Genomic DNA, 25,078 nt, shown 5'->3' on the forward strand with positions numbered 1-25,078 from the left:
AAGAAGCAAGCTGCTCTAGGTGCAAAGAAGGCTAAACAAAAGAAAGAGCAGATTGCTATCTTAGCCAAGCTACAGGCTGTAAGTTCATCTCAACAAATTCCCTCTCAACCTTCTGAAGCCACTGAATCAAGGAAGCAAATTGAAGAACGGAAGAAATCCCCAAGGAAGAAAGAATTGGCTAGAAGAACAAAAATGAAACTGGATATTGTTGACAAGGAATTGGAAGATCAATTTCCTAAGGTACCCACACCAGCTACAACTCAAGCATCAAAGCCCTCTGTGGTATTTGAAGATATAAAGGTGGTGGATCCCTACAGGAATATTCATGGTGAACCTATTGTGCCCAAGGATGAGCCAATAGAGTGGGATAACATACCAATTCCTGACTTCGGTTTACCAATCCTTAGCAAGCCAAAAAGGACAAAGTCAAGGGCAGTCAAGAAAGTGAAGTTGTCACCTCTCAAATCCAAATCAGTAGTTAAAGCTCAACCCAAAGTCAACAAGGGAGACTACTTGTACTTGTGTGACATCAAAGAATTTTCAGATCTAAACCTCTATCTGGATGAACTGGATGAAGTGAGGGGAATTGATGCATACAGGAACCTACCTGAAAGGTTGGTGTTCAAGTACAAAGAAGGAAGGGAGGTTCAGTGGCCACTTCACAGGATTCTTCAAGAAAGCCAAGCTGTACTGATTAAAGTTTATTCATCCTTCAAGAAGAACTTTGGGTTCAATGTAACTGCAAGAAGACTAGTATTGAAGAAGATTGAAAAACTAAGGAGTATTAGAGCTAAAGATGCACTCCCAAATACTCTAATCATCCCATACACAGGGAGAAGAGTGCATCTAAGGCCCTACTGGCTGATGGAGTTCATGGATGACAAAGGTGTGAGAAGATTCTTCAGGTTAGAAGACCAATTGTGTATCTCTAGCAATGAGACTCTCTTGGAAATGCAAGAAAAGCTAGATCTCTCAGAATCTGATGAACTGGAATTCCACAGGCAGCTCCAAAATCAGATTGATGAAAACAATAGAAAGCTTGGAAGAAGATCCAGACCTTCAAGAAACTAGAAAAATCTGCTCAGGCTAGAGGAGCATCTTGAAATGACTGTGAGCCAAACTTTGTATATTTTGATTAATTGAAGCACATTCAGTATTATCTACTTATGTTTAAAGCTGTATGTTTAGGATGTTTTGTTATCATCAAGTATCTCTTAATTTATGGCTACAATTCCAGTAGACATAAATTGGGGGAGATTGTTGTGCATATGGTGTGTACTTGATGATTTCATAAACAAAACATCTAAGTAGATTTTACTTAGTGAAATAATGTAGCACTTGACGGATAAGAATTATAGTCCCGACGGATAACTCATTATAGTCCCGACGGATGATGGCTTATTATCCATCAAGTGAGTAGCTTATGTAATAATGAGTCTGTAGCAGAGTTCTGTATACATCTTTGTATAGATTCTGTAGCAACCTATAAGTCATGTTGACTTTAACTAGATATGCAGAATAGGTTAATTAATTATATATAAATGATGTCTTGTAATTCTGCATAAGTGAAATGAAGTCAAGTGCCAAAATAGCTACCGACGGATGATCAATGAAGCCATCAACGGATGTTCATAAAGTCGACTGATGATCATATATCCAACGGATGTTCATAAATTCCAACGGATGATCATATAAATAATTCAAACAACAGTTGAACAGTGACAACAGGGCACATGCATCGAGATGTATACAAATCTACTGTGGAAGCCCATTAATTGGGTAATAAAGGACGAAAAGTAGCAAAGCTTAAGACTGATAGTTTTTATATTTATTCAGTCTTTTTGACTTTGTAATCTTGGTAATATATAAACCAAGAATGTAGCAAATAGAAATAAGACAGCTGAGATACAAAAAAAGAGAAATCTTTGTAAGCAGAATCATTAGCATTTCCCTGTATTCTCAGTAGTTCAATTTGTAAGTAGCTGTGAGCATTCTTGTACACAGAGTTCTCTCGATATATATAATATATATCTCTGGTGGAATTGTTTAAATCCACCAGAAAGTTTTTGAAGACTCTTGTTTTTAATTACTTATGTTTTGATTCAATTAAGTTTCTATTCCGCATTGTGCTAATCAAAACACTTATATCTATATTCAAGTTTGAACATTTTTATTTCGAGAAAAAAGTTCAAGAATTCCATTCAACCCCCCTTCTGTAATTCTTGCTATATTATTAAGGGACTAACACCAAATACCTGAAGCACAAGGTTTCCCATTTCTTCCTGGAGAATGATCAGTTGTACAGAAGAATTTCTCAGCACCCACTCTGAAATATGTAGATCCGGAAGAGGAAGACTACTGTCTCCGGGAAGTCCACGAAGGTATTTGCGGAGATCACCTGGCAGCCAAAGCTCTGTCCTACAAGATCATCAGACAAGGATACTACTGGCCCACAATCCACAAGAAGTGCACTCAATTCCAGAAATTCAGCAATGTCCCCAAGCAAAGCCCGAGCCTACCGGCATCCGTGCTATCTCCGATCCCGTTTATCGTTTGGGGTATAGACATCATGGGCCCCTTTTCTTGGGCAAAGGGAGACCTCCGCTACTTCTTCATAGTCATCGATTACATGACCAAATGGGCAGAAGCCAAAGCTATGAGGACGATCAATCAACACGACTGCATCAAATTCATGGATTCAATCGTGATGAGGTTCGGAATCCCGGTGGTTTTGGTATCAGACAATGGCCCCCAGTTCGTGGGATCAGATTTCAAAGCATACTTGAAAGAGCTTGGAATCAAGCACAAAAGAGCATCTCTGGCACACCCTTAGGGGATGGGCAAGTAGAGGTAACCAACAAGACCATACTCCGAGGCCTAGAGAAAAGACTGGAAGAGTCTAAGAAAACTTGGCCAGATGAACTCCCAAAAGTCTTGTGGTCCTACAGGACCACCCCCGGGACAGGAACCGGGGAAACCTTTTTCAAGCTCGCCTACGATACTGAAGCCCGGCTACCAATCGAAACTGGATCACTCTCTCACAGAGTCGCTAATTTTGATAAAGTCTCAAACATCGAAGGCCTCAAAACCAATCTAGAACTTCTAGACAAGGTAAAAGACCGAGCTGTACAAAAGATGGAGGGTTACAAGGAGAAAACGAAGCTCTACTTCGGGAAAAGGGCCAAGATAAGGGAGCACGAAGCAGGCGATCTAGTACTCCGGAACACCGAGGCTTCAGACCCAACAAACCAAGGAAAGCTACAACCCAACTGATGAGGGCCCTATATTGTCAAAAAGGTGCTCCGTTCGGGGACCTACAAGTTAAACTACCTCAATGGAACCGAGGTCCTGAACACCTGGCACGGAACCCGCCTCAGAAAATTCTATCCGTAGAAAGGTGCGCACAGCTACATAGTTTTTGTTGAACAATAAGAAACGCAAATCTATATTTACTTTATCTAGAATGTAATCGACACTCGATATCTATTTTGCAATAAAACACACCATGATTGTTCAAACTAGAATTATACTGATATTATGATTACACTACAATTATGGTTTACACACCCAAATGCACGAATTTTTATCCATTAAAAAAATTTCAAACCCCATCCCAGGGACAAGAAGACAAACCATGTGTACTTAAAAATTTTATCCAATTAATTTTTTTTTAAAACCCATCCCGGGGACAAGAACACAAACCATGTGTACTTAGAAAATTTTATCCAATTAAATTTTTTTAACCCCATCCCGGGGATAAGAACACAAGCCATGTGTACTTAGAAAATTTTATTCAATTAAAAAAAAATTAAACCCAATCCCGGGGACAAGAACACACACCATGTATACTTAAGTTTTAACCCCATCCCAGGGACAAGAACACAAACCATGTGTACTTAGAAAATTTTTAATCAATTAAAAGTTTTATCCCTCATACCGGGGACGAACACACAAACGATGTGTACTTAGAAAAATTTTATTCAATTAAAAGTTTTAACCCCCATCCCGGGGACGAATACACAAACCATGTTTACTTAATTTTTTTTATATGATTAAAAGTTTTAACCTCATCACGGGGACGGATACACAAACCATGTGTACTTTGTAAACTACTAAAACACTTGGTAAAAAACCACAAGCAAATATGTGAAAGGGAAATATATTTACATAAACTGTCAGGGGAAAACTGACCCCGAACCAAATTCAAACCCAAGCCATTTTGCAACGAAATAAAAACAAGCAAATAAGAAGCCACAAGGGCTTAGTTGCGAAGACAAGCAAATGATAATGAAATAACAAGGCACAAAGCCTGGATTTTCATCAATCAGTTCTCGGGAGGAGGAGGAGTCTTCTCACGGCCTTCTTCGGGAGGAGGAGATGGTTGTGCCCCAGAGGTACCCTCTCCAGCAGCTTAGGCATTCTCGTGACGAAACTCTTCCATGAGGTACACCTCAACAAAGCCTTCCATATTACCATCAAGCTTATCAGCAAGATAAGCAGAAGCAATGTCCCAGCACATATTTACCTTCTCGAAGATCTTGTTGTTCAGTTCTTCGTAGTAGGCAGAGGTACCTCGGAAAGCTACTAGAAACTCCTTCGCCCGAGGTCGGGCAGCAAGCTCTTTCTTCAAATTCTCCACCTCTTCCATAAGGAATCCAACAACCTGTGTATCCACCTCCTGAGATTTCACCTCCTCCGCAAGGGTCTTCTTGTGCTCCCGAGACTCCCTCTATTTTGCCTCCCGGTACTTGGTGAACTTGTCCTTTTCATCGGCCAACTCTTTCACTGCAGTCTTCGCTTTAGCCACTCTCACCTGATAGTTGTGGATGATGGTATAGCAGCCGCTGATCCGGGAATTATCCTGAAAATGAAATAGCAAAGGCTTAACAAAAACATAAGAGAAAAGAAAGGTGCAGTAACGAAATACACGTATCTCTGAGACGTCCCGAACAAGGTGGTCCAGGAAGGTGTCAACATCCTCCTTAGCATAAACCTCAAAGTCCGTGAGGGTGGCATAGTTCTCAAACATTTCACTCCGCCGGTCATCAAGGGTCATCCGGGCCAAAAGGTTCTTCAGATCTTACTCTTCCACCAACTTCTGGCTCTCCTCCTCTGTCAGAGTCGGGGTTGTCACCCTCCTCCGCTGTGGGGTCCCGGAGCCACCATCAACATCCTCAGCAACCTTCCTCTTGCGAGGGTTCAAAGCACCAACTTCTTCTTCCTCCAATTCCAGCACTTCCACCTCTTCGGGCTCAGCAACAACATGAGCAGACCTCTCCGGGACAGTCTGCCTCACACTATTCCCGGACGAACCCGTGTCCCGAACCTGCAAGACACTCCCCACACCATCAGCTTTCTTCTTTCTCGAGTCAAGTTGTACAGCACCGCCAATTTTCTTAAACATGCCAGCCAAGTCCTGGAATTGCTTCGACATTTCATGATGAAAGGGGTTGAGCAACATAAGACCTACACAGTGGAATAACGATTTAGAGAATAAAAGTGGAAGGAGCACAAGTACATATTAGGAAGAGACATAATGGATAATTAAACACTTACATCCGACATTAAATAATGTCTGATTATCTAAAAAAGTGTCCCGAGTCCACTGAGCCCCCAAAGCCACAACAAAGTCATACATCTTCGCCAGGGCAGCTCCCCCGAGCCACTCGGTTGGGAACTTGTTATTTTTAAGAATATTTTTGTACACGAGCATAAACTCCAGGTCCCCACCTCGGACGAAGATGAACTCCCGATGCCAACCCCGGAGTGAATTTAACATAAAAATAGGCGAATTCCGGGCATCAACAAGGAACCCACAACCATCTAGGTTAAAGGTAAAGTCATACAAGGGTGGAAGGGTAGACTTCTTAATTTTGAAGAGATAGTGAAAAAGTTTGAAGGTGGGCAAGTAACCCTTCATGTGGCCACAAGCAAGAAACCATGATATCCATTTAACCGAATTCGGGGCCAGTTGGGTAAAGGGGATCCCGTAGACATCACGACAAAGAGATTTGGTGAACTGGTGGAGGTTAGGCCTCATACTACGAAGGTGCTCTAGCGGAATAGCTACCCAACCCCCATAGGACGATGGTAAACCTTCTCACGGGGTTCGTGCCACCTCCACTCCATCCCTTCCCCGAAGTGGAATACTGCCTTAACCTGGTCATCTATCTGCTCGTGGGTATATATGTCAAGGTCAGGGTGACGGGGATCGGGAACATAGCTGTTCCCCGGAGCATTATAAAAAAGCTCATTCATTCGTGCCCCGTCATAAGGCTCCTTCCCCCAGGCCTATAAACAGTGGAGAGGTCCCTAAAGTAATAATCATGTGGGGGACTATTCTCCCAGGACTGAACAAAATAATGATCTATGTCTACCCAAGACCCGTCCCTTCTACCCAAAGTCTGCCCGGGGTTCAAAAGGAAAATGGGAAACTCATCAATTACTGGCTGACGACGGGGAGGCATGTTATCTGGGTCCGGAGAAGAGTCACTAGAAGAGGTTTTGGGTAACCCTAAAAAGGCAGGACGAGCATATCTACGTTCAAGGTTAGCTAATTATTTCACTCTCACTCTCCTAACCATATAACCCCGGAGTCTATGCCATTTCGGGAACAAAAATGGGGGAGAAACAGAAATAATTCTGAAACATAACTTCAAAATCAAAACCACCAAAGTATGTTATATAACCTATACATACAAATCTACTTACACAAAAATACAAAACAACCATGAACAACAAACCAAAATCTAGTTTTCACCAAACTCAAACCCTCTTCATTATTTTTCATACAAACCCACTTTTACATAACAAAACCCCAAACATCAAATAACAGTTCTACCTACGAATCGCTATGTCTCTACATAGCAAAATTAAACCAATTACCACTTTCGATATGCATGCATTCGAAAAACTCATCTTATTCTACTCATTGATTCAAACACAAATACGAGAAACCAAAAATGAAAAGAGGGGTTGGAGAACTTACAAGAAAGCATGAGAAATATCCCCCCTGAAATTGTACATGCTCCCATAGCAATAACATATTTTGGTTCAGGCATTTGCTCATATAATCTCACCAAAGAGGGAGTCATTTTCATTGTTACGGCTTCAAGCAAAAATCAGAAAAGCTCCACAAGGCACGATGAAAAAAATCTGAGTGTTTAGTGTTTCTGTTTGCGTAAAGAATAAAGAAATGAGAAAAGACAAGTATTTATAAACAAACATGGGGTAAAAACCCACTCAACCGCTGTGCAATCATGACCGCCCATTCATGACATGTGGCACAATCCTATGCATCTGAATAATAACCGCAGCAGTTAATGATTACATCACTGTAATTATTTAACAGGCGCGACCTTTGAGGAGAAAAAGAGGGGGAAAACTGTAACGTTTGATATATATGTATGTACATATACATATATTCCTACAGGAAACTCAACTGCCGTCTGTCTTCCCAGAAAGAACTCTAAAATATTGTACACCAGTCACGTATGTACCCAACCGGTTCAAATCATGGGGCCTACCCAAACAGAACCCCGGGGACTTGTATCCAACAATACCCCGGGGTTAGGGGCCATAAATCAAAGTAAAAATGTAAAAAAAAATCCAAGTTACAAAATTAAAAGGCTTACCCAAACACAACCCCGGGGACTTGTATCCAACAACACCCTGGGGTTAGGGGCCATAAATCATAAGAAAAATGCAAAAAAAAACCAAGTCACAAAATCAAAAGGCCTACCCAAACACAACCCCGGGGACTTGTATCCAACAACAACCCGGGGTTAAGGGCCACAAATCAAAGGAAAAATGCAAAAAAAAATTCAAGTTACAAATTTAAAAGGCCTACCCAAACACAACTCCAGGAACTTGTATCCAACAACACCCCGGGGTTAGGGGCCATAAATCAAAAGAAAAATGCAAAAAAAATTCCAAGTCACAAAATCAAAAGGCCTACCCAAACACAACTCTGGGGACTTGTATCTAACAACAGCCCGGGGTTAGGGGCCATAAATCAAAGGAAAAATACAAAAAAAATACAAGTTATAAAATCAAAAGGCCTACCCAAACACAACCCCGGGGACTTGTCCCCAACAACAACCCGGGGTGAAGGGCCATAAATCAAAGAAAATTGAAAATCTTCTCCAGGTTACCTAAATCAAAACACAAACTCCAGAAAAGAGCACTACTCCCTCATCCGGGTAAACCCGCATAAGGGAGTGGAAGGAAAATGATAGGCCATAAGTAATCAGATCCAAGTAAAATGATACAAAAGCCCAAGTAGAGAACACCTCAGGCCCAAACCGGGGTGGTCCCCGGAACACGTGGCAAATGACAGTAATGTCAACTATCTCATTTTACCAGAAATGGAACAACTACATCCCAGCCGTCCATGTGTATAAATCCCATGACACCGCAGTTGCACAAGGACAACTGGGCCCCACTTGCCATCTGAACCGTCCAATCACTCACCAACCAAGAATCATCAAGGGCTAGGATGAAGAGGTACAAACCCCTAAAAACATAAATTTGAGAGCCTATAAAAGGCCCCAAAAAGGGGGTTTTAGGGGTCGGAAAATCTTAGCTGCTACACATATACACACACCACTATACATTTATTTTGAATTGTTCATTCTTCCTTCTTCCTTCTTCTTCAAGAAACCCCATTCTTATTGTCACACCGACGTTGTCACGGAGACACAGCCCCCCTCCGGTTTTGTTTTACAGAAGCCCCCACGTCACAGCTTAACCACGAACCATCTGCCACGTGGATTAGGCTCGAGCTTGAGTGAGAGAGGAGAAGACCCGGGAAGAAATAGAGTTATCAGAGAGAAATGAACATAACGAGGCTTTTAGTTTTGAAGCTTGAAAACTAACATATTTATTTTGTGGCCAACTAGATGATAAAACATAAAAAGGTAGGAAAAAAATGTTTACACTCTTTGTATAGATAGTAATGATGGCTATGGGTAATAAAATATGTAAGTGTACAAGAGATGGTAACTTCACCAAATATATTAATACTAAAAAGAGTGTAGGTGAGAGACTTGTATAAGCACGTGAAAGATTAAAATCCGTGATTGTTTGTTTGTTTTTTAAGTGTATTAAACTTGTATGAAACAAGCTCATTATATAGGCTAAAGAGGAGCCAAAATATTGAATAAAAAGCACAAGACAAGGCACCCACCATGCTTACTAAACAAATTAATGCACCATTTATAAATGAACCTAGACACCAAATCAATCAAAATCAAAAATATAATTATTTTGATTTCATTTACTCATACGTTACACAATCTCAACGGATAAAATATTTGATATTATTATAAAAAAAATATTTTTTAGAAAATATTCACAATATCCAACAGTGACGAGAACTATAATCAATTTGCAAGTGAGGCCATGATCAAATTAAGGCGTTTATTAACATCTGTTTCCCCTATTTTGTACTGTAGAACTTATCGTTAGAGTTTAGATCATGGTGTGTGCACGACAACGTAACTTACTTGGCCAAGATTTTGGCAGGGGTAGCTCTTAGATATCTCAGAGGTCTTCCTCCAATTTTTATCCCACTTTCTTTTCTAATCAAAAGAAAAACAAAAAAAAGTTATTTGCCTATGATTTAGTCACTGTATCAACTAACAAAGTTATGTGAAAAATTTTATTGTGTCGGGATGAGCAGCTGTGTGGTTACCTTTTGAGATGTAAACGAACCCGGGAAATAATAAGCTCGAGCTTCGCTCATGTAGAAATTATAAAATTCGACTTCTATCCGAGCTTTTATACTATGTCTGAGTTTTTGCAAATACAAGTTTTATCACAAAAGCTCAATTATGTGCTAGTTTTCAATCTTGATCGTGAGTAAGATTCACAATTTTGTTCGTTAACTTACATTCAAGTTGCTCAAAGCCTTAATGAATCGAGCTTCTTGATTCGAACAAATCAATGGTGGAACTGTATTAACACTAATGAATCTATATCAAAAATACATAGATTTTGAAACGGAACAGTATATTTATTTTCGAAAACAAACCTGTTGTGGGTGATAAATGTCAAATGACAGAAATTGAGTTAAGTCCTTGAATTCTCACACTTCAACATTAAAATGTCACAGGACTGAACCCGATTCAAGCTCCAAATCAATCCAAAAATTTCATTTTGATTAAATACATCCTTTGAAAAATTTCAAGTGCTGTTATCGTCCTGAATTGAATAAGCCGCTTACTTTTTTCACGTATATTCAATGTTTTTCGTAAGAATATTTGTAAATTAAAATTTCTTTAATCTTATTTTTTTATGTAGTTTGCGGTTACGGTTCAACTACTTGAAAAATCCGTGCATTATAGGTTGATTATGATTTTGACCTTAACCCAACCCGTTTACGATCCAACTGCATCAATATATATATATATATATATATATATATATGTGTATATATAATTTTACATTTATGATTATATAACATAAAATAATTATATTATATAATCAATAACTAAATTTGTGTTAAATCTCATCAAATAATCACGAACTTATTATACATTTCAATAGATTGTGTATTACTTTTTTTTAAAATAATGTTGAATACTTTTTTATTTTATATTGAATATTTATTATTTCAATTAATTGATGAACATGTTATTAGACGTTAGTCATTTGCGGGGTGAAAAAATACATAATTGTATTATTAATTATGTAAATTGTAAGAAGAAAAAATTAAAAAGAAAAAATGTTGCTAAGAAAAAAAGAAAAAAAATGTTATTCTATTTACCGAGTTCGCTAAAAAGAAATGTCGTAAACCGTCAAAATTGAAGCGAATAAAATCAAACCAAGTAATTTGATTTTATTGAGTTACGAAATTTTGAACTTTTTCAAAACCGCAATTATGCGATTTAGTTCCGGTTTAATATATAAACTAAACCAAATCAAACCAAACCCCGATTAGCCTCGACACAGACTCCAAACTCAAAAACACCTGACAACACGCGCGCGTGCGCAAAATCTGTCTGTGTCTCACTCTCACTCACTTTTCTCTTTCCCAAACGTTAAAGCCATTCTTTCGGACATTTCAATCTCCAAATGTATCTCGATCTTTTCGACATGGGTTGTTTCTTCATCGCTGTCTGAATCTATACATACATATATACTTACATAAATAATTGTATTCAACAATGAGGAAAACATAGAAATGTGTCATGTAATGAAGACAAGCCTTAAGGTGACACACACACCCCTAATCAATTATATATTATATATATTTGTACTTATAATACTTGTTTGACCTAATTAGATTTAGATAGTAAAGAAGTGTTAATCACCTCTTAATTTCTTGTTTTTTTTCTTTTTTTTTTGTTTGCGCAATTGGTATAAATTTGATTCTTGAATATGCTTACATGATTCTTGTATCTTGGTGTTATATGAGTTGGGGATCAGATGCACACCTGTGTAGTTTAGTATTTTTGTGATTTTTTTTATGTTTTGATGATTCTTGTTGATAAATTTATCATTTTTATTATTTTTACAATGTTTTAGGGGTGCCATAAAGTGGTGAAGGATTTTGTGGTATTTTTTTGATGTAAAATCCTCGTGGGTTTTGGATTTGGAAATTTTGCGATTTTGCGGGGAGTTTTGTGGAAATTGGAAGTGATTAAGGCTTATGTGTGATGATGCAGGCAAGATTAGTGGCAATAGAGGAAGGTAAGGAATCTTCAGTTCCAATTAGAAGTAGTCAGCCTAGGGCTTTGCTAATGAGGTTACTACAGTTCTTTTTGATATTTCTAGGCTTCGGCATTGTCTTTACGAGTTTTAGTATGTTTAAGAGCCGGCATTTTAGATTTGAGAGTGTTATTATCCCGTTATCAAGTAGTAGAATTCAGCCATGTTTTCGACAACCAAATGATTTTAAGAGTTGGATTAAGCCTCCGTTAAATGTATGGCATCAGATGAATGATTCTGAACTGTTTTGGCGGGCTACATTTGATCCCCAAATAAAATCATACCCCTTCAAGAGGGTTCCCAAACTTGCCTTTATGTTCTTGACAAGGGGACCTCTACCTATGGCTCCTCTGTGGGAAAGGTTTTTTAAGGGGCATGAAAAGCAGTATTCGATTTATGTACATGCACTACCGATGTATAATGAAAGTTATCCTTCTTCATCAGCTTTCTTTCGGAGGCAAATTCCCAGTCAGGTATTGACAAATATTATATTTTTCATTTTCACTACAAGTTTGAAGTATCACATGATTGATATATAGTATTTTGATGTGAAATTTAATGTATTTTTTCTTTTTACACCTGCTCTGCTTGTTATATCAAATTATCCTAGCATTGGGTAATTTAGGTTAATCTCTTGTACAGAGAAACAATTATGTGAATTCTAATGAAGTGACCATATTTATTAAACTTCTTCAAATGCATTATTTGTTAAAATATTCATTGTTTCTCAAGATGAAACTGGAGAACTTTGAGCCAGCTTCAAGTGTTCTCAACTTGCCTGTATGAGTATAAATCAACTGTGGAGGCAGTCAAACTCTAAAATTGTGTCCAATATCGTTCCACCATGCCTTTAAATTAAAAATGTTTTTCAGCTTTGATATCTTACATTTCCACGTCCTCTTAAGTAGGAGTTTGCTGCAAATTATTTTAAGATTTTTTGTAAAAAATATTAACATGTAGGGTAGATATTTTTATGCTGGTAGGGTAGTAGGAGTCTCTTTTGTATAACAGAAAAATATCGATCTAGCTGTGATTTTGTTGTTGACTCTGAAAATCGGACAGCTATAAATGAGAGCCTGCTTGCAGAGGGTAAAAAGCAGAAAACTGTGTTTATGTTCATCTGCGGTTGGTCTGTATATGCATGTCTATTATCTAATGAAAAATTAGGTGTAAGAATAAGAACATACTCTTTTTACTATTAACTAATGAAGTGACATGATGTTAAAAAATCTACTCTTTTTAATTTCGTGTAAAAGAAAAAAGAAGTTGAATGCTAGAGAAGCCCAACACTTCTTGCCTGATAAAATTTGAGACAAGAATCAGAACTAGAAACTGATCAATACTTTATATTATTTTTATGACAAACAAGTATCACAAACAAATAAACAAAATATACTTAATGTATTTCACTCGTAGAGCAGGATTTGAGGTGGTAAGATGTACGTAAATTTTGCCTCTGCTGTAAAGATCTTCAGCTTTGACAGTGCAATAATAGATAAGTATCATATGCTCTTGCTGATATTCTTTGCATTTCTTCGACTAAGAAAGTGGAATGGTCCTTGCCATGTAATATCCGATGAGATTCTATCACGCGATATAAGCTTGGTCTTACATTCCTTCCAGAGTTTTCAATATTCTGACTGCTTAAAGTGTAAGCGAACTTTTTACCCTCTCCCAGACAGAGAGTTGCTTTACACCAATCTTTTGTTCTCTAAAGCATCATTCTATAATTATAGAAGCTAGTGAAAGCTCAAATTTATTTGGCATGCCATGACCTACATGATTAATCAATGTCATTATCAATGGCTGGCTGGCTACCTTTGGGTTTTTAAATAGCGCTGTGTCGTGTTGTCTTCACATTTTTCAGTTGTCACTCACTTATCATGTCAGTGTCATCTTGCATCCCACTTCTATACAGGTTGCAGAATGGGGGAGGATGAGCATGTGTGATGCTGAGAGAAGACTCCTTGCTAATGCATTACTTGATATATCAAATGAATGGTTTATTCTTTTGTCTGAGGCATGCATTCCTCTTCAAAGTTTCCCCGTTGTTTACCTCTACGTATCAAAATCTCGGTTCAGCTTCATGGAGATATATGATGATCCTGGACCCTTTGGTAGAGGGCGGTATAATGCAAACATGGAACCAGTAGTCAACCTCACTAATTGGCGTAAAGGATCACAGTGGTTTGAAATTAATAGAAAACTGGCAGTTGACATTGTTGGAGATGACACTTATTACCCACTGTTTGAGAAATACTGCAGACCGGCATGTTACGTTGACGAGCACTATTTTCAGACAATGTTGAGCATCAATTCGCCTCATCTTTTAGCAAACAGGACCCTTACATGGGTTGACTGGTCTCGAGGCGGTGCTCATCCAGGCACATTTGGGAAAGGCGATATGACAAAGGAATTCTTTAAAAAAATGATAGAAGGTCAGACGTGCTTTTACAATAACCAGCCATCCTCGGCTTGCTTACTTTTTGCAAGAAAGATTGCTCCAAATGCTTTAGATACATTATTAGAACATTCATCAGAATTATTTGGTTATTAGCAAATAGCCAAACACCTTTTTGTCTATTAACTTTCTTTATATATCTTGTGGATTCTTGACAGAAGTAGATAGAGCCTGCCGAGTTTTTCACTGTACAATTGTATGATCTTACCATGTATGAGTCACTAAATTATATATAATGCAGTTGAAGCAGTTTCTTAATTTTAATCACCTTACCTTCATTTCTTATGGATTCTTATATTTTATGTTTTCTTACAGTTAAATACTTTCTTCACCATTTATGTATCTTGCCCTGTTCTTGCATATTATTATTATTATTTTAAATCTGGAAGAAGTGGCCACTTTTTGTAAGAGCAGGTAACATTATAAACTTTTGTTCAGGATAATCTATGTTTAATATTTGGAGTTAATGGATAATATGTATTACTAAGTTGATGCATGACCCTGCTCGTGATGAATGATCATCAGCAGACACTTTGATAGAATTAGCCTGAACTTTTTCCCAGAATTTAATTATCACAAGACAAAGACAGGGAGCAGGTTCAAATATCAAATAAACCAGATAAACTTTGCTGCTTTCATTATATCTGTGAGAAAGAAACTACTATTACACGGAATTAATTGAAAAGTAATTTACGGGATCCTTAATGCAAAATCTGACTGCTATATGTACATGAGAAGATAGGATAATCTAATCTTCGTTTTCTTATTGAGATATCCTGGTTTTTAGCAGTAAGAAGTTGAATGAATCGGATATTTTACATCTCTGTGTAATTTAAGCCTCCATCAAATACTAGAGGTGTTTGGACCAATTTTGGGTCCATATAACTCTATAAGGTACCTCACAATTCGTCATGATGATCATCCTTTACCAGTGGAGTTTCTGATTGGATTTCAAGGTGTCTAGCAGCTAGTGAAGCGTGCAGCGCAGCACCATATGGAAATGCATCTTCATTAATTTCAAAATGTGGCGAGTGTGGTGAAGGGAATTTTCCCTTAGTTTCATTTTTCATACCGAGGAAATAAAAGTAACCAGGTATAGCCTCTTGGTAGAAAGAAAAATCCTCAGATCCCATTAATGGTTGCATGTCTTCCACATTAGAAATGCCAAGTAAATCTCCTGCTACGTCTTGAAAGTGCTGGTGCAAGGCTTTATCATTTACAGTAGGCGGACAAAAGGGCTTCTCATTTGTTAGGAAATCTACAGTTGCATTACACCTCTGTACAACTGCTTGTCGAATGATTACCTGTAATGGAAAAAAATTAACTACCGCGTAGGAAATAAGAGGAATACGTAAAAGAAAGCAACAATATTCATAAAGAATTCAAGTATTATGCACAAAATATTTTGGAACTTTTCTTCCATAAAACTATTTTTTTTGGTGTTTGGTTAAAAATCATCACAACAATGAAGAGTTTAAATTTCACAGTGGAAAATTGTGCATCACATGACATTACCTCCTCAATCCGCTTCCTGAGGTGCACAAATGTTTCCTTAGAGAATGTTCTAAATGTGCCACCAATGACTACAGAATCTGGAATGACATTGAATGCACCACCTCCTTGGAATTTTGCAATTGTAACAACCTAAAGTGCAAGTTAAATGCTAAATAAACCATCAGACTGATACACTAAACAAATATCTGCGTAGTTCGTACTCGTTTACTCCCAAATTAAAATTCCACCTCAAATAAAAGTACTGAGAGTTCAGAATTCAGGCTCACAGTGATTAAGGTAGTTAGATGTCAATTTTGGTTATGGGTGTATTAATTCTGATATTCACATGCAACTATAATATTCCGCTTAGTAAATTAGGATTCAGATTCCTGGCTTCTGCTTCTTAGCACTCTGATACAGTGGACTAGTGTGTATGGCAACATAGAGAAAGAAAGAGTTTAAACCTGAGAGTCAAGGGGATCTGCTTCTCGTGAGACAAGATGCTGTAAACTCACGACTACATATGAAGCTGCTAAAATAGGGTCGATTGAGTGGTGCGGAAGGGCAGCATGCCCCCCTTTTCCACTTATCACAGCTTCAAAGAAGCCGGTTCCAGCCAAAAGAGGACCAGGCCTGGAGGACACCTTCCCTACAGGTAAACCAGGTGAAACATGCAAACCAAAGATGGCTTTGACGTTCTTTAATATTCCTGCATCTACGATTCTCATTGCCCCTCCACCTCCTTCCTCTGCAGGTTGAAAAACAAGAACAACTGTACCCTGTTGACAGCAATTAAACATATAAGTCAGCCATCTCTGGTGAAGAAAAAGAAATTCATGATCATGGAGAAGAAATGCCTTGTTCCTCACTGGCACTTTTTCACTGAAATGATGCAAATTGTAGAACCGGGAATTGGAAAACTAAAAACTTCTGAAGTGGAAATTCTAACAAGCCAAAGATTACCAAAAACTCTTATTTTGTTAATCTGTTACAGGAGTTGGGTGTCTCTAATCTAAGACCTGTTACTCTGCATTGTGATAACCAGTCCGCAATCCACATAGCAAAAAATCAGGTGTTTCATGAATGTACGAAACACATAGAAGTCGATTGTCATTTCACACGAGACAAGGTCCTTGAAGGATTGATTCAGTTGACATATCTGCCTACAAAACATCAACTAGCTGATATCTTGACAAAAACAGTTCCATCACCACAGTTGCAATTACTTTCTTCCAAGTTGGGATTGGTTCATTCTTCAGCCCCTCCCAACTTGAGGGCGGCTATTGATATATCTGCTAGTCCTAGTCACTCTACACATCAGCATCACATGGCACATCATTCATCATGACAGCTGTGTAAATTAAATAACCAACTTTCCCGCGCTTTTAGTTAGAATTAGATTTAGATTAGTTCTGTATATAAAGCCTTGTAACCAACATTATGTATTACTACTTCTTCTTCATTGAAATATACTTTTACATTCACAGAAATTATCATATTTCATAAGGCATTTTTCGTTGAAAATTGAGTGCTTTTGGATTGCTTAGTACACTCTCAAATAAGTCCACTGTCAATATCAATCCTCTGAATTTGATAAGATTAATAGATGCAATCACATTAATAAAGTATCTCTATTCATAACGAGCATTATCTGAACTCTACAAAGTTTGGCATTCTCTTCTTTCTTTTCCAAAGCCTTCAAAACTTTATACAATTATCTAGGAGATGGTACCTAGATTTCTCACAAGTCAACTTTTTTGTGCACAGCGAAACATTTTTCTGATGCTACTTCAAAAATCAAAACAAACTGAAGGAAAAGTTACCTTTGCTGTGCAAAAGAACTAGCATAAATTTCTTAACATTCTAGGCACTTTTAACTCTGACCTTCACCCCATGTTATCATTTTTCTAGTAAACTGACACAGACAATGCCAAAACATAACTAACACAGTCACACAGACAGGTGTCAATAAAGCTGCCCCAATGTACAGGAAAAGCTAAATCAAGTGTTTTTATGAAGCAATCTCTCTTTATATGGTTTGCATACATCTTACCTACTTAAAAATGGGATATATTCTGTAAGACTGGTTCAGCTTGGTTTCATTGGAAATTAAATAATAGTGACTATAATCATAAAAATATTTATGAACAGATATTTAGAAACCAACCTTCAATGATTTACGATGCTCTTGAAGTATCTTTGCTGCACCAAGAAGCATTGCAACATGAGCATCATGCCCGCAAGCGTGCATCTTACCAGGATTTCTACTCTTGTGCTTCCATTCAACCATTTCCTATCCAGTTACAATACAACAAAAATTTTTGCAAATTGTACTGAGATCATACATACATACATATTTTAATAAGTAACCTAAACAACCCTTAATGTCATTACACATAACTCATCACAATCACGCCAATTCTCATATCCTAGAACTCATTTACGAACAAATCATAAAACAGAAACTAAAAAAGGTCAAAACTCGAAAACTCGAAACAAACCTGCATTGAAAGTGCATCCATGTCAGCCCTCAAGGCAACAAAAGGAGCTTCACCAGAACCAATGTAAGCAACAACACCAGTAACTGCAACTGGATGTTTATAATTAATATCCATCTTATCTAGTTCTGCTCTAATAAGCTTACTGGTCTCAAATTCTTCATATCCCAGTTCAGGATTTTCATGTATCTTTCTTCTGATATTCACCATCCAATCAAACACTTCTGGACTCTTAGCTAAATTTAGAAACTTCTCATGAATTTCAGGAGCAGAGATTGAGCTAAAAGAAGCATCTGAGCAAATGGGTATTGAGCAAAACACTAAAAGATTACAAACCAAGAAAGCCCATATCAAGCCCATTTTTGAAGATCCAAAAATGAAGACTTTAGATATGCAGAGATCAAGAAGATCAAGAACAGTGGTGTTTGCAAGTGGAACAAGCAAGTGTTGCTTTTATAATATAAACTTTGTCTTAAGGTGAGTAAATTTAAATTATAAAAAATGAGAAAAATGTGGAAAAATAATAAATGGAGGAATAAAATAGTTTGAAAAGTAGTTAAACAAATATAGAGCCGTCCACTCTTGGCCTAACGTCTGTTACTTTATTTCATTTCTTGTTATAGTAGAATCCTCGTGTTGATATATATTATCACATGATTCTTATGTTGTTGCTGAACCCACATGATTGTTATGGTGTTGTGTTTTGTTTTTAGACACACATCATGATTCTTATGTTTGATGTGCGCCATATGATTTAACTGCACTCTTTTCATTGTAAGTGATGTTTATCTAATACCTTGCAAGGATCAAAGTTGGTTGTTTAAATAATACAGAGATGATATGTGATTTATTTAGTCCATTAATCATGATTATCATTTTTCACCAACAAAATATGGAAATTAAGTCGCATACGGCATATGTCTTTGTTTCGGATGAAGACTGTTATTAACATGTTTTTTAAATGTAATAGTGACATCATGTTCCTACGTAACAAGAAAATTTCAATTATTTATTTTGTAATATATATATATATAACAAGGACGTGTAGTAGATTTGTTCATTAAATTTAATGCGGATAAGTGGAACTCTAAAATAAAAAAATTATGAATAAATAGTGTGATGTGGTCTTTACATTCACATAAATTTTTAGTTTTAAATTTATCAGTAGCGAATAAATGATCATAATCATCGATTATGTGATCCATAAAACAATTGAAATAGATAAAAACTTAAGCAAAAGTAAACTCTTTAAGCCTTCAGAACTACATTTCAAGGTTTCTGTATACATCTCTTCTGAGAGTACAAACATAAGCTTGAACAATATTGTACTCATCAACGAAGTCATTACACGGTGACAATGTTCCTTGCCAAATCTTAGTTTATCTCCCACCATTGCATATATCCATGGCTTCTTTGTGAATTTGATGTAATTTTTTGTAAGTTAGGATGCTAACAGCCTTTAGTTACTCATTTTCATCTCTTCAAGTGTCTTAGTTTTATTTGAAATTTGAGGCAGTATATATATGTTGTACTTGGTTTTTCTGACAAAAATGACAAGCATGAGTCCATGTTGTATATTAAGGATGCTAGTGGGAAAGTTAAAATTATTAGCTACAAGGAGATAAGGTATGTAGCATGTGGCTGGTTTGTGGGAACGTAATGGTGGTGCTAGCTGCGCCGATGGAATGTATAGCAGAGTGAGAGTAATCATGCTTGTTTACAATCATTGTATAGATTGAATTTGTACAAGTTAAATGTTATGACAAGCCTATTGCAGAAGAAGACAGTTGGAATAATCGGACCCAGTAAGGGCTGAATATTAGTTACAAATCCTTTCCTTTTTTTAATTAATGTAATAAAGTAGATCAGACTGCAGTTTCCCGATGAGACGTAGTTAGTGTTAGTGTGTACAAGAGTCCAGTGTCTAGGACAAGTTTTTTAAGAGAGATGGAAAATGCTTGGTATTTTAGGCTTATTGTAATTATCATCTTATTGGAAACTTTAAGCCTCTATATTACCTTTGATATGAGAGCAAGGCCAGTAAGAAATATGAATTACATATGCTGGATCCATGTATAATTTTGAATTCGTGATGACTCTTTTCTTTCTCTATACTAATAAAAATGAAACCTCTAACTCTGTATATTTACAACTTTTATGACTTGAAAGCATCTTCAAACAAAATGAACTCTTATTCAAAGCTTCTTTTCAGATGCATCAACGACGAGAGCTGCCAAAGTGATCACTGACTTGCCTGGCATAAGTTGCAACAGTTTTAGCCCATTTCTTAATCTGAGCCTTGAACTTCTTGGAGTCCAAGCGTTTCAACGATTTCCCGGGCTCTATTGATACTTGGATAGAAGAGAAGCAACCATGGGAGCGCGAGCGCTTCACAATTTCTTTGCCTTGAACAATACCACTGTCATGTTTGTTGATTGAAACCGTCTGTGATACAGCTCTGCCAATGGAGCTTTCTTTCATATGAAGCAAATAAGAATTATCGAATTTATTGACTTAGTTTAAGAGAATTCCTTAAATTTATAATGTGCCATTTCATGAACAGTAGTACTACGTGCCCTCTGTTTTCTTCCGCGTACCAAACAAGTACTCTGTTTATTTGACTTGGACTTTTCAGCATATTCTCTTCCCCTAAGAAATACAAATAACAAAACTACAAGCTTTGAGTTCTTGAACAAGTTAAATAAATTTACAAGCTTTGAGTTGTTGGGAATTCATACATTGGCTCATTTGCAGTTTGAGAGCTATCCTAATAATATATATGTAACCTCAATAAAACGAGAACACGTAGTAGTATAACTAGACGCTTTTTTTATACTTTCAGGGCATGAGATGACTACAAACAAGACACTTCTTTAGTTCTTTTGCTTTCATAAATGCACAAATAATTCTCTTAAAAATTTGATTGGACCGCAGAAACGACTAAACCTATTACTTGCAAAGTTTACAAAAAATTATTCTACTGCTCAATATTCTACGAGCACTCGTCCTGGCCAAATAAACTGAATCTATTGAGATTTGATGTACATCTAGATATTATTGTGGTATGATATATGCCAACAAGGGATGACCGAGCTTATAAAAATTAAGCTTTCTAAAGTGAACCAAGCTTTTCTCCATTCAAAAATCCCACAACTCCGGTTTACTAATTTATAAAAGACTACCATCCCATTTGATAAATTTTAAAGACCCTGCCATTTTCATATAATACAAACTTAAAGACTTGAAGAGCTTTCTTAATTCATCATAAGAATACAAACTAAACCAAAAGCAACACATGTTCCATGTAAAAACAACTTAATAGACGTCTGTTATGATAGCAATTCTGTGTCCACAAACTATTCAATCTACTACAATCCCAGAACAAAAAAAAAGCATCTGAAAGTCGGAAATCCGACTACAGAAATAGCATCTCAGCTAACTTTCCATCCCGACAAACCTAAGCCTGTCTGTTCCTCTTCTTAACACCAGATTTGGCAACCTTAAGGCTTCTGTTGACAGCACTCAACCTTGCAAGGGCAGCCTTCTTCAAATCTGGCCTATAGTAGTTGTCAGCCACCTGCAAGAAACAAAAGTCAATATATATATTGTTAAAAAGTAAACAAATATACTTATTTACTTATTAGCTTCGCAACAAACATTGGGATATAATTGCTCATTCTGAATTCCAACTCATTCCCCACAGAAACCTCATGTAAATTTTCTTTGCTCTTTCCCATTGTTTCCAACCACAAAAAGCACAAAGAAAATCTAAGATATTCTAACATGAAAATATTAAGCAAGCTACATGTATCATTAGAGCAACTCCAATAGGAATGCCAAGAAGGATGCCAAATACTATGTGGCATGACACTCTTTGGTGCCATCCTATTGGAGTCAAAAGGGTGCCCAAGGTGTGCCTAGAGAAGTTGGCAACTCTCGGCACCCTCTCTAAATGGAAAAATCTAAATACTTGCATTAAAAGTGTAATCATCCATACCCATTATATTACATATATCCTTTTATATTACTTGAAGGGTGCTAAATGTGATATAAATGAAGAAATAAATAAAAACTTATTATTTTTTATGAGTTGGACATGTTTGGCACCCTCAAAGGGTGCCTCTATTGGAGATGCTCTTATAACTTGTTAGTTGCCTAAAACTAGTAATATGCCCCGCACCTTACTGTTCAGTATTGTTGTAACTTGTAAGTTGCCTAAAACTAGTACTAAGGCCCGCACCTCACTGATCAGTTGTAGCCATGCCAGTTGAACCTAAAACCTTCAACTGTTCAGTTAATTTAAGTCTATAATAATTAATAAGCCCCCACATTCAATTGATTTCCAACAGATACTATAAACTTCAATCACTTTGATTGGCAAAATACAAAAGCATTTTGCCCACGAACGGAACATACAAGTAAGCCTAGTTTTAGCACTGGCCTCACCGTAGTGTATTTGCCGACACAAGAAAACTACCAACTGAGATTACTAGATCTGTTAAAGCAGCCTAAATTTACTGTGCCAAAAAATGAAAATCAATTACGGTGTGCTAAGATTGGGGGTATTGGAATAGATGGCTCAAATTTTAAAGAACTTGTTTGCAAAGAGAAATTAAAAGGAATTTGGCTTCGGAGGTGAACCATCACTAACCCTCTTCCTATAGAGATTTTCAAAACTTCAATCATTCCTAACCCTCAATCCACTACAAAATAACTCTCGCATTATATTTAAAACAAATTCAAACAACAAAACAAAAGGCATCAGTTGTTCCCTGCAACAACTGCAACTGAATGACAATTGGCAGATTAAAATAGATATAGTAAATTGATGCTGAGCATAAAACATAATGATGGAGCCATCTACATACCAGGTATTACATGTTCATAAAAATGCTCATTTAAATTAAGATCATATCGAAATTATACTTCCAGAAATTCTATGGATAACACAAGAGAGATAGCCATATGTATTTACAATAAAGAACACTACATGACAGGTAAGTACCTGGTTAGAAACTGCTTTTGCCATACGGTGGAATTCCTTCTTCATGATGGACTTGTTGAGCACACTAGATGGCTTGTTCTGTTTCTTGCTCTTGGTTGTAGCAAGTAGCACACCCTGATCTTTACCAGCTGGCTGAATGGTAACAGTCTTCTTGTTTGCCAACCCTACAAGTACACAACAAAATAAAAGAGAAGAACTTTATTACCACGCATTTAGATTAATCCATTTACTTTATCAATCTATTCTCACTACAATAGAGCAACAAAACAAGTCCTAAAATTCAATTAAACCACATAAACTTAAAAATATCTGTGGTGCTGTTTGAATAATGGGATCTAAACCCAGTTCCAAATCATATTTTACTAAACATATGTAATAGAATCTCAATCCGGGTTCAAAGCCCATGAACCAAACAACACCTTTCTCTAACCCACTCGATGAAAAATCTTCTGTGTTAACTTCGCATATTATTCAATAAACATATTTATCCCTACTTACAATTTATCTAAAAACTGCTAATTAAAACAAACTAAAATTCACTATAACACTAAAGCAGCATATCATACATCAATAAATCTAATCATCAATCGCATAAACACATTTCCAACCAATGAGAGCGGAGTCATCAACACATAAAACTTCACACTGAATATACAGACACACATATCATCCATCAACAATCTCAATTTATTACACCGAGTATCAAACTTCACTTTCAATACATAGACACAATTTATAACAACATATCGCAATAAACACAAAACAAAAATAAAACAGGTAAAATACTTTTACACCGACACAATTAACATAATCAATTAAAATCAAAGAAATATAATCAATATTTTAAAATAAAAATATAAGAAATAAAAAAAAATACCAGAGTATTTGTAGGAGTTGAGATTGTAGAGATTGTTAGGCTCCTTGGTGAACCGAACTCCAGCATTTCCGTTACCGAACTCTTTAACGAGAAAGCAATTGTTCCTTTTCACGATCTCCCATATCAATTGCCCTGGTACTGTAGTCATTTTAGCTGCAATCACAAATTAGATTAGTTCTTTCAACGTAGATTTAGATACAAAGTCGTGTATCTATTGTTCTCAGAGAGATTTCTTACCGCGACAGAGATATAGAAAGCTCCTGCTTCTAGGGTTTGCTTGCTGCGGCGATAAGCGGCCAGCCTCGTTTTCTGATTTTATACTGCTTTTACAAACCCTACCCAGGACTGAGGAATTATGATGATTGTTAGAATGACGAATCTACCCCTGTTATTTTTATTTCCCTTTTTTTCTTTATGGTTGCTAGGCTCATTTTCTATATTTAGTTTTGTTGTTCTGATTTTTTTTTTTAATTTAAAATTATGTTTAGAATTTTTTAGTAAATATTATCATTTTTTTAAATAAATGCTTCACTTTTATGCAGACCATGAATATTATGGTGTACTCAAATATAATTGTAAATAAAATCATGAATATTATGGTGTAATATACATATAGAGAGAGTTAGGTTCTATGGAGTCCCTTATTTTTCATCGGAGTCTTTGGAGTCCATATATGTTATGCAAGTAAAATATAACTTAAAATGTTGCAAAACGTATTATTTTTCGAATGATATTCTACAAATATCACAATTTTATTGAAAATCTCGCAGATTGCATAGATTTTACAAGTCGAATGTTGCAAAATATATTATTCTACAAAACATGTTTAGTTTACAAAATATAAATGTTTATGGTGTAGAACATACATATTGTTCTTGTAAATATATAAGATTTGCATAATTTTATTGAAGTAATGATATTTGTTAAACATGTTTTGTAAGATAACACGTTTTATAATATATTTTATTTACAGAACATAGATGGACTACGAGGACTCCAATTAAAAGGTGAATTGTATAGAATTTTACTAT

At 36.5% G+C, this 25,078-nt stretch overlaps 3 protein-coding genes across 3 annotated transcripts; 1 reads left to right on the forward strand and 2 right to left on the reverse strand.

Annotated features, from left to right (window-relative positions):
- Window positions 1-10,954: 10,954 nt before the first annotated feature.
- On the forward strand, window positions 10,955-14,437 carry LOC141723912 (glycosyltransferase BC10-like). The gene is made up of 3 exons (XM_074525862.1): window positions 10,955-11,215; window positions 11,530-12,185; window positions 13,631-14,437. The coding sequence occupies exons 2-3, from the start codon at window positions 11,661-11,663 to the stop codon at window positions 14,267-14,269; spliced, it is 1,164 nt and encodes a 387-aa protein (XP_074381963.1). The 5' UTR covers window positions 10,955-11,215; window positions 11,530-11,660; the 3' UTR covers window positions 14,270-14,437.
- Window positions 14,438-14,784: 347 nt separating this feature from the next.
- LOC141723913 (IAA-amino acid hydrolase ILR1-like 4) lies at window positions 14,785-18,622 on the reverse strand. Its single transcript, XM_074525863.1, has 5 exons — window positions 18,169-18,622; window positions 17,835-17,960; window positions 16,132-16,446; window positions 15,689-15,817; window positions 14,785-15,477 (listed from the first exon to the last, which is right to left on the reverse strand). Exons 1-5 carry the CDS (start codon window positions 18,523-18,525, stop codon window positions 15,073-15,075), a joined length of 1,332 nt encoding a protein of 443 aa, XP_074381964.1. The 5' UTR covers window positions 18,526-18,622; the 3' UTR covers window positions 14,785-15,072.
- Window positions 18,623-21,443: 2,821 nt separating this feature from the next.
- Window positions 21,444-24,417, reverse strand: LOC141723914 (large ribosomal subunit protein eL28y-like). Its single transcript, XM_074525864.1, has 4 exons — window positions 24,285-24,417; window positions 24,048-24,200; window positions 23,171-23,334; window positions 21,444-21,742 (listed from the first exon to the last, which is right to left on the reverse strand). The coding sequence occupies exons 2-4, from the start codon at window positions 24,193-24,195 to the stop codon at window positions 21,623-21,625; spliced, it is 432 nt and encodes a 143-aa protein (XP_074381965.1). The 5' UTR covers window positions 24,196-24,200; window positions 24,285-24,417; the 3' UTR covers window positions 21,444-21,622.
- Window positions 24,418-25,078: the final 661 nt, after the last annotated feature.

The sequence above is a fragment of the Apium graveolens genome, chromosome 5 (assembly GCF_009905375.1).
Source record: "Apium graveolens cultivar Ventura chromosome 5, ASM990537v1, whole genome shotgun sequence".
In the NCBI taxonomy this organism is placed as follows: Eukaryota; Viridiplantae; Streptophyta; class Magnoliopsida; order Apiales; family Apiaceae; genus Apium; species Apium graveolens.